At 37.5% G+C, this 15,628-nt stretch overlaps 1 protein-coding gene across 1 annotated transcript; it reads right to left on the bottom strand.

The window, feature by feature from the left end:
* Nucleotides 1-2,475: 2,475 nt before the first annotated feature.
* LOC145773905 (zinc transporter ZIP3-like) lies at nucleotides 2,476-11,238 on the bottom strand. The gene is made up of 6 exons (XM_082585030.1): nucleotides 11,132-11,238; nucleotides 9,729-9,816; nucleotides 9,192-9,333; nucleotides 7,350-7,863; nucleotides 3,068-3,203; nucleotides 2,476-2,634 (listed from the first exon to the last, which is right to left on the bottom strand). The coding sequence occupies exons 1-6, from the start codon at nucleotides 11,236-11,238 to the stop codon at nucleotides 2,476-2,478; spliced, it is 1,146 nt and encodes a 381-aa protein (XP_082441156.1).
* Nucleotides 11,239-15,628: the final 4,390 nt, after the last annotated feature.

The raw sequence follows: 15,628 nt of genomic DNA, 5'->3' as shown, positions 1-15,628 counted from the left end.
TTGAGAATCCTTGATCCAGAGCATCCTGATCCGAAATTACTTCTAGGCCTACTTCCTGATATTCTTTCTCGTCGACAGCTTTTATTTCTCATAGCCACAGAAAATAAAAATCCTACAAAATCTCAACCAAAGGTCAAGAAAGGTAGCAATTGCAAACACCACCAGCCTATTTGGAAAAGCTTCGAGTCAAGTTATTTAGTTGGTTATTGATAACTATAAACTAACGTTATTGTAACATTATTTGTTAATAGCCTTATAAACAGTTGCTTTGCAATATATATTGTCCAGATTCATAATAATAACAATAATGTCATTATACTTTGTTTATATAGCGATTGACGACAACATGAAATCGCTGGTGTAGCTACAATATTGCATCATTGTAGCCTACAATGATATAGGAACATAGCCGTAGGAGAGTAAAACCTTTTGGGGGGGCAAACAAAAATTTCCCAAATTTTGTCTTTGCAAAAATGTTTTCAGAAACGCAACATTACTCACAATTGCTGAGGTAATGTAGTCTAGTAACTCCACAGGCATCAACTTGATGGTGTACGAAAACACAGGCAAAAAAACGTAAACCAAAACAAGGCTGAATTAACTTCAATCTACATTCAGTTGTTTTTATTTCTGACCATCATATCAAAAACAATACATGCGTCAACATAGCAAAGGTCGAGAAAAAGGTAAAAGCGACAAAACGCGAACGTTAAAACGTGCTTGTGACCGAAGTATGTTATTGAGTTGAAAGAAATTTGGCACGGTCGCAACACCTTCAGAAAAATTTATGATATAAAGGGAAAATAAAAAAAGAAAATGTTACAAAAAAAAATAAACAAAAACAAATAAACAACTTATATTTAGGCTATAGCTTTATTAGCCCACATAGCTTTAGCTGATATATTTAAGATTTGTATGGACAGTTGCTATGAAGATCGGCCATGGTGCGTTATCAAGAGTGCTGATGGTCGTAAGGGGAACACGTCTTGATGCGTTTAGCTCATAGCAAACAAGAGCAAGGCAGGCAAAGAAAACCCCACAAAGAAATCCTATACCTCGGGCAAAGCCATTTCAATCGCAACGCACCAGGCCTTGCACGACTCACAAATTAGATAGGCTATAACTTGACGACATGAAAACAATGACAAATACAAATAAAACAAACTAGCAAAAACAACATCATCATCTTGCGGAAATTCAATTATACTCAGGGAAGTTATGTCTTGAAGATATCAAGCGTGCTTTGTTATAAAGTAGCGTTGAAAAAGCGATAATTTTAGACCCCAGTCAGCTAAACTCGTCACCTCCACACCGATCCAACGTTAGCAAACGTTAAATTAATGCAAAAAATGGCAGGCATCGCTGGCTGGGATGTAGTAGTGACATGTCACAGTAACATGAGAAATTTGGGTTACCGTATGTTTTACACGACCATAATAAAAGTAAAAAAAAATCCAATTTGGCATATTACGTTAGAAAAATAGATAAATAAACAGACAATAGCAGGACGATCCAGTCCAAGCTATTGATATAAAACAACTGGTTGGAGCACATGGCCACAGCTTCACTGAAAGATGGCGATTGGTCAAAGAGGATGGAAAAACTTCTGCATTCACAGACCTGTCTGTGACCCAATTAAATAAACCATCAAATTAAAACTTTCTTGTGGCTCATTACCAATAGGCTACCCAGCTGGCTTTTATATCTTACCCGTGAACAAATGCAGCCTAGTCTACATGTTAGTGAATATCAGTAGGCTAATAAGCTTACATCTGTTCGCCAACTATGCTCTTTTACACTTATTTTTTGCAGTTGTGGAATCGAAAGTTGTCATTCTGCCCAAATGGCAATATCATATGCAATAGTTTCCAAATCGATAATACATTTTACAATGATTGGAAAATGTTAATAAATTTCATAAATTTTAACAATTATGTAAAGTTCCTTAAGTTGTAAGATGTCGAAACATGGAAAGATTGATTTTCCCAAATAACTGAACATTTTTGCCAAAATACGCGACGTTTTTTTTTTTCAGCGGGGGAGCGACCGCCCTTCCTGCCTTCCCATCTCCTACGGCTATGTATAGGAATTATCCGGCCCCCACCTTAATCCTACTACGCTATGCTAAGTTATAATAGGATAGCGTAGTAGCGGGTGCAAAACCACAGATGACTGGAAGTAGTGAGAGACAATGCAGTCACCTAACCGGTGGGCTAATTTGATATCGCCTTGCCGAGACACCACAGTAGAACCTGGATCCTTTCAAACGTTTTGCAGGTGCTTAGAACTTGGCAGCACAGCGACCAATCTGAGATACGACAGCACAAGACAACGAATAGGCTACACAAACGATATGAAAAATACAATAAATTCTATAAGTTACTCATTTACGTCTACTCATTCACATTCTCACTCATTTCCGTTTACTCATAACAATTTGTGACGGAAATTTATTTCAAATGAGTTTTTAGCATGCTATTCTTCATGAGGTAGGGCTTGCAATGCTGCCATGGCTGAGAACCCAAGGATCAAGCTACACACTTTCGTCAGACGATGATCTTGATTTTCTGCTGCAAATTCGTGTGGAAGAATTTCGACAAAGATTACATACACAAATGTTCCAAAAGCAAAACCCTGAAAATGCAAAAATCGTGATGTGTTTTTATAGCAGGCTACAAAAAGATAGCGCTGTGTTCATCGCGGATATGCATTGGTCGCAGCTTTTTATAAAGCAAACAGCGTCAGAGCAGCCATACAAAAACGCAGCTGGGTAGGCTGTAGGCTACCGCTTTTAAAATCTTTGGTAGCCTACCACCTGACTGCTAACTCTGACCTCACGTCTATTAATTCAAAGGAGAACTATTGTTGAGCCACCACTCCAAAAAAAGTTTTCAAATCAAGAATTTACGAGTAGCCTATTCTATTCTAGCTGGTACTGTTTGAGAGAAAGATTTTCTTACTGATAGGAACCAGACTTTTTCTAGAATTTCGTTGGAGTCGATGTGAATTAAAAGACAACGAGTTTATCATGATAGAATACGTATTTAAAAGTTTTTTTAGTTCATACCTGCATGACAGCAACAGCAGTTTCTATAGCGGTGTTAGCTTCTTTCATGTAAATCAAACTTGATCCAGCAGCTATCCCCAGTGGTGCCATAATGGAAAATAAGAACATTGCCGAAAAAACGAATCTGTGTGTTGCACTAAAAAGTAGATTTTTCACTTACAATTTTTAAATTTTAATTAGCTTGATTTAATTGTCGAAAAGAAGATGGAGAGATTGTGCGACAGACAATATGGAAATAATGAAAGTGAAAGAGGAAGATGCTGCTGACAGAGTGATGTGGACTGCAACCTACGGCGGTTACATTACACCACTTGAAGTGGGAATACAGCCAGAAGAAGATGTATGATTTGGGGCCTGAAGGTCTGATTGGTAATGGGCCTAAAATATCCTCTCAACGGCCTTGCTTATAGCATTACTCGTATTACATCGTAAGATGAAAATTTCTGAAGTGAGAATACAGCCAGAAGAAGAAGAAGTTTGATTTAATTGTTGAAGTTTGATATAATACTCTACAAAAAATTCCAGTTCGAAACTTGCCGAAAACCAGCAGCTCTGTCTAATCAAGACATCTAGAATGATATTCTTGAAGGCGGGCCATAGTTTGTCAAAAGTAATAACTGATTCTTTATGAGAAATAGTTGGTTGTTTTCCTTGTTTGTTTTTGTTTCATAAGTTGGGGCGTTGCAGATGAAAGCAAGATGAAATTGCGTGCATGTGAAATTGGAGCTCTTGTTGTTTATTAAGTGATTTTATGTTAAAGCTACGTAACTTTCAACAACTGTGATCATACAGTTCAGTTCAAAAATTTTTCTCGTGGAAAAATCATAAACCAGGGGTGTCCAACCCGTGGCCGGCGTGAAGGCTCTGAGTGGTTCACGTAGTATTTTTCGCAATGGCTTATACTATCAACTTAATCTCTAACGTAATTTGTGGCGAACTTACATTCCGATAAATTGGCATTTACTGTTTGCTTTCTTTGTCCATTTGTCTTTAGTGCAGGCGTGCACAACTGTTCAAGTGAATTTTATTGCATCGCAATGCACATTGTTACGCATCATAATTTCCGCATTGTTACGTCCACATCCTTTCCACACAATTGTAACTTATTCGTACTTCAAGAGTGAATCAATCAATAATAGCATTGATGTCTTACTAATTTACAATACTATAATTTGTAAGTAATCTCTGGTAATATTCAGAGCTTTCTTGCTTCATTGAGGTAGGCCCTACATCCGATATCAGCGACTCGCGCAAAGCGCATTGCAGCAAAGCAATGAAGCAGCAAAGCAGTGAAATATCTTCTGCACTTTGCAGTGAAATAGAATATATCATGGCCACCTGGAGATGCGGCCTGAGTTGTCACATTTTGCAGATTTTGATTACAGCTACTGCTAGTGCTTGACTGAAATTTTTTGAGATGTTTTTACTTTTTGCTGTCTCCTAATGACATAAAACTTTTTTGTTGCCTTGGGGAAGCAGTAGCAAATGAGAAAAAGTAAGTTGTAAAACGCTAAATCAGACTGTTATTGAAAAATTAACAGTCTGACTAAACTCTTCGAAATCAAATTTTCTTTGTTTTTTAACATGTGAGGTTGTTAAAACCTATTGTGTCATCTGTGGAAAAGAGTAAAGAAAGCGTAAAAATCTAATTTTTAGAAAAATTTATTTAAACGTTCGCCCAAAGTTAGAAAAACCTGAAAATTTCTGCAAAATGTGACAAATCAGGCCGTATCTTTAGCTGGCCATGAATATATCAAATAGAAAACGAAAAGCAAGCAGTGTTGTACGCGTCATTGAAATAATTTGACGGCGTCAGCGTCAGCGCGAATTGCCTAAAAACTTTACGGCGTAAAGGACTGCGTAAGCTTTTAAAGAAATTGACGGCGTCAGCGCTAATTTGTAGCGCTATTTTTTGCCAGCGTCTCATAAAACGGAAATATTTCAACCAAGTTCAGGCTAACAATAGCTATAAATAAAGAGCAGGTATTATGTTTTGAGACTGTATTGTAATTAGCTGCTCAGCCTATATATTTAGTTATTTCCTTGCAGAAAAACAAGCATTTCAAAACGTTTGTCTGACAATTTGCTGCGTTTGGGACGCATATTCAGGGGCGCCGGAGCGATTTTTGACTGGAGGGGCAGGAGTATGAAAAAAGGGCATTTTTGTTGCTGAAAGGCCAATTTGTTTTTAAGTTTTAAGATAAGATATAGCGATAATGCTCATCTATCAGCTCATTATCGAGTAATGATACAAGTGTCAGGTATACAAAGAACAATGGCACGGAAGGGCATCATGCTATTTTATAATGATGTAATATAACTTACTGTGATGGAGAATTTTGTGTCGTGAATATGATTTTGAGGCAAAAATATAACAATATAATTAGGCTAAAAGCGAATAGCATAAATTGTTATATTGCAAAGTGTGCAGTAGCTTATATGACCTTAAAAGAGCACCATTGCCCCCTCTTCCCTCCCCATCCACAGAAATTTGAGGGCAGGGGGGCATCCGCTCCCCTGCTCCCCCCCTCCGCTTCCGGCGCCCCTGCGCATATTGTCCTTTCCAAGTGAAAACATGCGTTCCACACCAGCGCTGGTTGGTATTGGACTATTGGTGTGTTGTATTTCAAAAACAAGTTGAAAACGTTTAGTCGGAAAGGTATCACTGTTCCAAGCGTGCTGTGATAGTTTAGCATGTATAAATCTTTTAACGAGGTCCACTACACCAACATCGCTCTTTTCAGGGGCATAGAGCTCTTGAAATAAAGTATATTCAACGTCCGCGATGCCATTCATGAATTTTTCGCTTTCAGTCTCTGATCCCTCGTTCTCAATACATGGGTGATCACCATTTGGCGAACTTCTTCCGCTTGTATTCCAGGGAGCCATTCCAACCAACGCAAAAACTGGTAATTCGGATGAGTCGCGCTGGCCAGAATACATTGTGAAACTCTTATTGTGAAACGAGATTTTCCATGAAAACAAAAAATGACGCTTAGCGCTTGACGCTTAAAATCGGCAAAATAGTTGACGGCGTCAACGTACAACACTGAAAGCAAGCAACGCTTTTACATTTTACAAAAAAATATGTCACATTGAGTGACGTGGCGGTTAGTGGAGTGGTGCATCACTCCACCTGCCCGTGTTCAAAACTCGATGCTATGTTTGGCATATATTGTTTTTCGTTGTGATGGTTACAAATAAAAACAAACTGAACTGAACTGATGTCTCTAAAGAAAAATATCAGGAAATTCACAAATTGGCAGTTTTTGTGACTTCATTATTCGGCAGCATTTACTTGTGCCAGCAAGTTTTTTTCGCGGATGAACCATGTCAAATCCCCTGCGAAATCACTAATTTCTGACAGCTATGCAGAAAACTCGCTTCGCATTGCTCTGAACCCGTCTCACCGAATATTGCCAAACTTGTTGGAGAAAAGCAGTGCCGAACTTCACATTGAAATGTCGACGTGCAGTAAAAACTTTATTAACTTTGCTATATTTTGATATGTTTATTGTTCTTATAACCTAATTGTAAAAGAGGATAATACCCATTTCTAAGATTGGAATTTTGATGTGAGGGTTTTAATTAGAAATTATAAAACAACCATTTCCAAGATTACAAATTAGTAGTAAACACTCAAGTGGCACGCGCAATCATTCGTAAACCGCATGTGGCCTTTTGGCCAAAAAAGTTGGACACCCCTGATAAAAAAAATCCATCAAGTGCCATCTAACGACGTGAATCAAATGTATCAAACTAACATAACCGGAGGAAACAGAAACGGAAGAAGAACCAATGAGAGCAAACCAGCGCTATAGGCAAGCAAAATGTAAAAAAAACACCAAACTTGGTGATACTTTGAACAAAATCAAGCATTTTACATAAAAAAAACGAGAGTTTTTTTGCTACAAACTTGTAATTAGCTATAAGGTTACATCACTCCCGAGAACCAGCTGGGCCATGGCCTCTCTAGACTTGCCTCATCAAGGCGTAACCGTTTGCTCACTGGTGTTGGACGCTATGGTGCAGACATGTTGCGCTGGGGCTTGGCAGAGAGTGCTGCTTGTGAGTGTGGTGAAATGCAGACGGCGGCCCACATTATCAAGGATTGCCGGCTATACAGACCACCTCATGGTATGGAAGGACTAGTTTCTATCGACGACGACACCAGGCAGTGGCTAAACAACGGATGCCCTGACATATAGCGACAACACGAGAGAAGAGAAGAAGAAGGTTACATCACTATTATTACTTCTTTGACAAGACAGGAAGTACTTACCTGCTTTTCACCAAACTGATCCCATAGCTGAAACCTAACGCCATTTTGTGGATTATGACTGCCAGTACGAGCGAACGCAATGCAGAAGCTGATGTCTGAAAACCAATTGCAAGTCCTTCAAAGAGAGCATGTGTGGACAAAGAAAAGAGGAGAATAAAGTCACGAATTGCAGAATGGGCGCTTAAGTCGCAGTGGCGATGGCTTTCATTATCTTTGGTATCATCGTCTTTTTCTAGTGAGTTGCTACTACTTGTTTCTGCTCTACTCAATTGAGTTGCTTCAATATCACCACAAGGATTTTCATTTGAAAACGATTCCCTGTCGAAACATGTCAGTTCTGTAACTGTTGATGATCGTAACACGTTTTGGCTAAACACTGTAGTCGACTTCATTTCGCTTAGCTCGTTCAGTGAGTGATATTTGGGCTTGCCATCGCTGTTGAAAGTGGCTCGCAAAGATTTTTCAATTTCCTTAGGATGTTTGGGAGAAATGGAAAGAAACTCTGTGTTCTCGGCTAAAAATCACAAAAACAGAACCTTTAATTTGTATTGTTAATGAAGCATTTTTTTTAAATACGTTATACAGTAGATCACAGATTAAGCTGTTTAAAAGTTAATTGTAAAAATGTTTCCCTATTTGCAATTTGATTGATTGATTGAATCTTTATCCTCGGACTGGAAAAGCTTCTTGCAGAGCTCAATCCTGGCAGTTTCGCATACTTGTAGAGGCTTTGAATCACTGACGCAGGCCCGGTCACCGAGATTGACAGAGTGAAGTTTCCGATTGTTGAAGTCTTATTGCAGGGGAATTATTCCATCCTTTAGGTGCCGCTGAATGGAGAGCAGTCCTTAACGTGCGTTGCTCAAGCGCACACCCCGAGAGTCGAACCAGCGCCGCTTGATCTTGAAGCTTCTTCGTTCCAAAAGTGACAATTTGGTTTATCTCAATTGATATTGATTTTATTAGTACTTTTTGCTTGATTGTTTAAATGTTTTGCAGTACCGGTATAAGTTTGCAAATGCTGACTGTTATCTTTTGTTAAATATCTACAATACAGGCTTCAGTTGGTTGTTTTTAAGTCCGGTAACTGTTAATGAATCCTTTTTGACAAGGAGTAAGGGAAAACTTTCCTAATTGGAAACACCAACTAATTGGAAAGTGTATATCCTCCTTTTTCTGCATAGTTTAGCCTTTAAAAACAGACCACATATCATCACCAATGACTGCAACATCTTTCGTCCTCCAAATGGAGCAGAACGGCTGTCCTAGATAACTAAACCAAAGAATTTCTGGTTTCCAATAGTTTTATAGTGTAGTCCAGAAAAACGTGGACACACTGGCATGGGCCGAAGGATAGACCAGAATTGCCCAACCCAAATACACTTTTTACCCAAAATTTCCGTTTTTCTCAGAAATATCCCACAAACTTTATATCATCAATGATTAGATAATCTTCCGTTCTCCAAAGGTAGGAAAAGTCTTGATATCATGGAGGATAAGACCAAAGTCTGATTGCTTTTTAAATAGCCTTTTCGTATAATCTGGAAAACTTCACCAATCTGGCGTTGAAAAAGAAAAGCCTCCACCATAAATGCGTATCAAACGTGCTAAAAAATTGTCAAATTTGCCACGCGAAGACTTTAATTCAAATGTAATTTATTTCTACTTTTACATAAAGTCAAGAACAACAGGTAATATTAGGGCCGACCAATCTTTTAACTGGGCCACATGCTGGTGGCAGGTAGGACATATTTAGGAAAGACCTTCGAGTAGGCTACGACAACAAATTGGAGCAGTTATTCATAACAGATAACTTTCAAAGCCTGCATTACTAAAAACTACCTTTCGTAATCTGTTTTCTTCCATACCACGCCATCACCGATTGTTCAACCAAAAGAACAAAAAAGAACCCGAGCGATACGAACAGCTCTGCGTAGGGGTAGTCCACGTCATCACCGAAAACAAGGGAAAATTCTTCTTGGGCCTAAAACTTGATTCAATAAAATTTTCAAATAACCTATTCATTCTTGCACACCAAAACTTGGATTGTAATTAGGCTACTAGTCCAAGGTCAAGAAGCGTAGGACTAGAAAAAAATGTTCACCGTCTAATTATGTTAATGATACTGAGAGCGTGTTATGCTTAGGTTTGCTTATTTTTAGTTGATTGTTTTTAAATTGATTGTTTTTTTTGACGTAGCCTAATCCTTTGACTAAAATTCTTATCTCGCATAAAAATTCTTTTGAATTTTTATGCAAAATTAGTTTCTTTCATCAATCGCAAACGTTATGGCTTTACCTAATTGACTATAGTCTCCATTATCATCAACGAGCAACAAATTACTGAACAATCATATGAAATTCCTGGAGTCTCACTAACCTCTGGTAACATATGCATGAAAAATGTTGCAAAAAACACTCCGGCAGAAAAACAATTGAGGAAGCCCACCAAAAGGTCCCTCGATTGACTGAAACATAGAGAAAAGTTTTAAACAGGAACCCAGACAGCAAATTAGTCGTTTTTTATATTGATTCAACGTCTACGGATTGATTTGCTATGTGAGATACAAACGAATTGCAAGTTATGATATCGCTAAAACTGTTTTTCTTAAAAAATTATGATTGATTGATTGAATCTTTATCCTCGGACTGGGAAAGCTTCTTGCTGAGCTTAATCCTGGAAGTTTTCCATACTTGTAGAGGCTTTGAATGAATTGACTGACGCAGGCCAGTCATCGAGAATGACGTTTCCGATTGTTGAAGTCTTGTAGCAGGGGAACTATTCCACCCATTAGGTGCCGCTGAATGGAGAGGAGTCCTTAACGTGCGTTGCTCAAGCGCACACCCCGAGAGTCGAATCAGCGCGGCTTGATAATAATAATAATAATCATGCTTTTATTTGCGCCCATTGCGATAACATACAGTACACTGCGATCACAGATGCGATACAACAGACGACAGGAAACAGCGAAGTGACATATAGTCTTCGAGTCAACTGCTCCCCTTATTTTGGCTTGCCTTTAAGTGTCTTTCGCCCAGACACAGCCGCGTGCTCTGGAGCGGTGTCGAACCCACGTCCTTTCGAACGTCGCGCAGACGTTCTCACCACTCGGCTACGCAGCCGACAGCCTTGATCTTGAAGCTTCTTCGTTCCAGAAGTCACGCGCTAACCAACTGAGCTATCGGGGCGGGCAGTTAAACGAAAAAATGGTTTCGGCTAAATTACAACTTTGAAGTAGGCTATGTTGAGTTGAAGAAGTTAATCACTTTGTCTACAAGTTTTAATCTTAAGTTGACTATCTATCGCTCAGAGCACACATTTGTAGCAGTGCTAGTAAAACTATTGAAGATCGAATATGAATGTTACAGTATTTTGTCAGTTTTTATGAGTCTACATTTTGGTTGGACTGAATCGTATCTTTGAACTGACAAAACCTCTGAAAGGTTATTCCTGGATGGAACAAATACTTGTAGATGCTTTGAACCACTGACGCAGGCTTAGATCATCTAAAGATGACAGAACGAAGTTTTCTGCTTGTTGTTGTAACCGCAACTGAATGGATAGCTGTACTTGAAGTGTTTTGCTTAAACGCACACCCCAAGAGTTAAACCAGCATTGCTATCTTGCGGTCTTTTTGTTTTTGAAAAAACGGGCGCTTATCGGACTGAGGTATCAGGACTGACATGTTTTATAGCAGAAATGAAAGAGACAACGTAGGTAAACCATAAACTTTTCATAACTTCAAACCAGACTTTTCATGACTTCAAACCTGATGTGCTTACCTTGGTGCAAGGCAACGATTGCGAAGTAAGTGTGGTACAACACCGGCGATGTAGCCCAAGACAAACAAAACAGCCAAAAGAATCAATTTTTCACCAATTAACTCCATAAGCTACCTTTTGCGACTTTTCCACTAAAAATGCTGACTCAGCAAACTTAAATTGAAAATAACCTGATGTTTATTAAAAATAAAATAAAGAACAACAAATTATTTGCTGTAGCGAAATCCTGACATTTCGTCTTAGACTTGAAAAAAGAATACATTAATGAGTAACCGTTTTATAAAGCTGTTGAGAAATCTGGTGAAAGACTTGCAACTATGTTTGTAGAAAAACGTTTGAACAGAGCGTCTTCTTCAAACAGAACAGAAGCGTTTAAAGTAATAAGTGATTGGTTTTTAATACCGTTGATTATAGCAACAAGTATCCGGCACTTTGAAGTTAATCACTTTAATCTTTGTCTTGTTTCAAAGTTACCCTGCAATTTAATGCATCATGAAAATACAATACAGCAAATTGCAACTTCCCTATGAGCCGTTTTCCAATACTTGTTCATATAACCGAAGTTGAACCTTCCTGCTGATGACTTCCTGCCCTCCAATCTAGCCCCAGTTTTAGGAATGTCAAAGATTCAAACAATGCTTCCAAGTTAAATCTATTGATCTGCAATGCATACCTATAAGGTTGTTATCTTCACTTTCTCTTCTGTAACTGACATGATTTGACTCACAAGCTTAGTAAATATCATAATCAGACGCTCTTGAGTTGTATTTCCAATGCTCTTCATGAAAAATAGATTTTACTTTAAACGCCTTGAGACATTTTTTAATTATAATAGACAAAGTAATCCATTTAACATTAATTTCCAATCTAAATGCAAAGGATTTTTTTAAGTCTTTGCAGTGGGTGATTTGAGGTTAATAAAGTAATTAAGCCATGCAGCGACAAGGATTTAAAATTTAATCGATCCGAACGTGGAAAGAGTTTTGCATGGCAATGTCAGTTTACTCTACCACTTGATGTGCACCCCTGGTTTAAGCAGTCACAATCGAAAACGCAAATCTTGGTTTTAATAGCAACTTAAATAAGAAATCATTAGCTCCAGGCAACAACCTCTTACAAAAACATGGAAACTCAATATGGCGGGCAAATAAGCACATACCAAGACAAACAGCACGGGCTCTTTCTATGCTACTCTAACCTGAGGAATACTGTGCTCCAGTAGCCTATGGTCGAAATCAAGCCACACAAAGTGATTGATTCAGAACCGAGGCATGCAGAATTATAACTGGCACCCTCCGTAAAACACCAACTAATAACCTCTACAAATTACCAACTACAGCTCCACCTTTTGAAGAGAAGTCACCATAGAAAAAGAAAGAGTTAGGCTAATAGAGATATCCGACCAACGTCACCCTCTATAACATAAACTATCCAGGCTCAATTTAGGTCCCGCAAGAGTTTTTGTCAAAGTTGGAATATTAGAATTACACCAACATGGCAACTGCACGGTTGGAACAGTGGACTTCTGAGTTTGATGGAAAAGCAACATCCTGCTATTCCAGCATCTTTCAAAAACCTTTAACAAGTTCCTAATCTTGAGAGAAGAGATTGATATGACTTTCCTTTAACAGAGCCGGCTGTGAAGTGGAAAGAAATAAAAGCAACCTTTTCAAATGGAAGATGACTTCCTATCCTATTTGGGAATGTGACTTAGAAAACCAGACAACCAAACACATCCTCATCAACCACCCGTTTAGCCCTTTCTGTAACAACGTTTAAAGAAACATTACAAATACGAATAATGCTCTTATTTTGCTCCAACATTGGTGAGACAAGCTATAAATGAATTACCTCACGTAACAAAGTCCAATTTCTACTTTGCACCTCAAAAGATGAATGTGGCAACATTTTAATTAAGTGTGGCACAAAGCTCAAACGCGTTGTGAATAATGCAACAACTGGTCACACTAATTGAACCCTTGATTTTGTACCACGCGATACCGTGCATAAATAAACCCTCAGACTGTTATTATGTTTTTTGCTTATTTGCTTCGAACGAAGTTCATACATTGTTTCACAAACAAAAACTAACTAAAAGTTTTTATTAATTTTAACCCAAAATGATAAAAATAATCGTCTCTGCAAGATGTCAGCAGAGTGCGAGTCGATAAAATGATTGCTGTTGTAAGGCAATCCATTCTTTAATTATCCAGGTTACCCTTCATGTGAGAAATTGTGAAAATTGGGAATAAGTTACTGAAAATGTTGTAAATTTGTAACTTTCAAAATTGTCATGAGTTTATAGCCAGTACTCTTGAATAACCTTAAATTGAAATAAACTGACCCTAATCAAAGTTCATGAACATTTTTCTTCACAACTAATTCAAACCATGAGTAGGCTATATATATATATGATATCGCATGTAATTTACCGGCAAACGAAGTAGTGGAAATGATAAAAACATATAGGCCTAACTAATTAACATCTTCAACAAAACAGTTTAGTACTTTAATACGCATCACTACATCTAAGCTTATGTGTGCATTCTAAAGACTAACTTAATAGACAGAAACAAACACTTGCGTTGCGGAAAGTGTCTTATGGAACACCCGGGTATTTCCAGGTATGAAAAAATCAAACCAATAAATCAAGTATTAAATGGACGTGAAGACAAGGAAGCTATTGATTTGGATCCTTAAAAGCATGCTTTCAAAGATCTTTCCGAGACACGAACAGGGCCAGGCGTGTGCTTTAGATCGGTACCGAACCGATGTTCTAACGATAGTTGGACAAGCATCATCACCCCTGGGCTAAATAGAGTTAAGATAAAACCTATTAATTCGGATTGAACGTATCTTGAACATGACTACAATGAGTAGACTACTGTGGATTTATGCTAAATATTTCCTGTGGCTTTGCGGTCGCAGGCTCAGAACAAAATCTCAAATAACTATGTTTTCAAGACTGAATTATATTAATAACTTAGCCGAAGGGCATTTAATTCGCTAGACTGCTGCATTTCTGTCTAAAACCTCATTAAACAAACACAGACAATTCGATAATTAAGCTCCAGTTGTATGTCTGTGTTTTATGTAATAATATATGCATTTGTAAGAAGGACAGCGCAGACAAAGAGCTAAGGAAAGCAAGTTGATAATATAGTTGTAAAGTTTTTCTTTGAAGTTTTGGTAGCTTAGTTGTCAAGCTTTTAGTATCAATTTAGTTTTCATTGCTGGCGAGAACATGTAGAAAACAATAAGGTAAATACATGAATTTTGCATCAACAAAAGGAAAGCATTTTAATAACAACTTTTTAGCAACCATTTCGATAACAACTTTCAAAAATCCGTTTAACAATGTATGAAAACTAATTGTACCACTAAAGCTTTATACCAGCAAAGCAAAACATGGACAAATTTTTTATGCAATGGCAAATCTTTGAAGTAAAATAAGCAAAAAGTAAGGGATAGGTATTGGTTAGGCTTGCCACATAAAGATGAGGTTTCTCACCGTTTGATTTACGTTCCTAATGATATGTGTTTGAAATGGAACTACACTCAGTACTTTCTCGAAAATACAAGATTGCATACTTGAGATTTAGTAGTCAGCTGGTTTTAAAATCATTGATTGAACCTTGAACGATTGTTCTAATTGTAGCCTATATCATACTACTTTGGTTTGCACGTTATCGTACTGTAATGTAGGCTTACTCGATTTGAAACAAGCACAGTATTTGAACATTTTTGGAATGGAATTTTTTCTCTTTCTTAAGCTATATTTTCTATGTTATATTCTCGACAAAAAAGCCGTTTTGAACAAAAATGTTTTTGTGAACTTGCGATTTATTTCTATTCAGGTTTACGATTGCTCATTGCAACTTTGCTTTGAAACCCGGAACAGTTCGTTTTGTTTCTATATAAACTAAATTGCCTTGATTGCGTTTCGAATTATGTTTTTATGTCGTTTCGCCTAACTCTAAAAGAACCATTTTGAAGAGCTATTTCATAATTGAAAAAGAGCCCATGTTTGTAATATTACATAACAAGGAATCGATGTAGGCTACTACTGCAAATCAACAGTTTATTATTACTAGACAACTCGGTGATGTTGGATAAGTCTAAAGTTATTTTAGTTTAACTTTATAAACAAAACTTCGTGATTGTTTATGTGATGAAGTATTTGTTGCCAAAATATTTCCGATTTAATTTAAGCATTTTTTTTTACAAACCTTACAAACATCTTATTTACGCGTCTGAGTGTGACAAATATTTATCCTGTCAAGAGGAGATATTTTTATTCTGATAACAATCGATGATAAGCTACTGATATTACTTTATGCACTTCAGGCTTGTGGATAAGATAATTAACATATAAGTAGGGCTAGAAATTTTTGAGAAATTTTTGAAATAGAAAGCTTTTTTAGACGTATTAAAAATGTAAGTATTACAATTCCTGTCTGAAAATTGCAAGGGCCTTTCTCAAAGTCTTTGTAATTA

The sequence above is a fragment of the Aplidium turbinatum genome, chromosome 7 (genome assembly GCF_918807975.1).
Source record: "Aplidium turbinatum chromosome 7, kaAplTurb1.1, whole genome shotgun sequence".
Lineage (NCBI taxonomy): Eukaryota > Metazoa > Chordata > Ascidiacea > Aplousobranchia > Polyclinidae > Aplidium > Aplidium turbinatum.
This window is presented reverse-complemented; position numbering and strand designations above follow the sequence as displayed.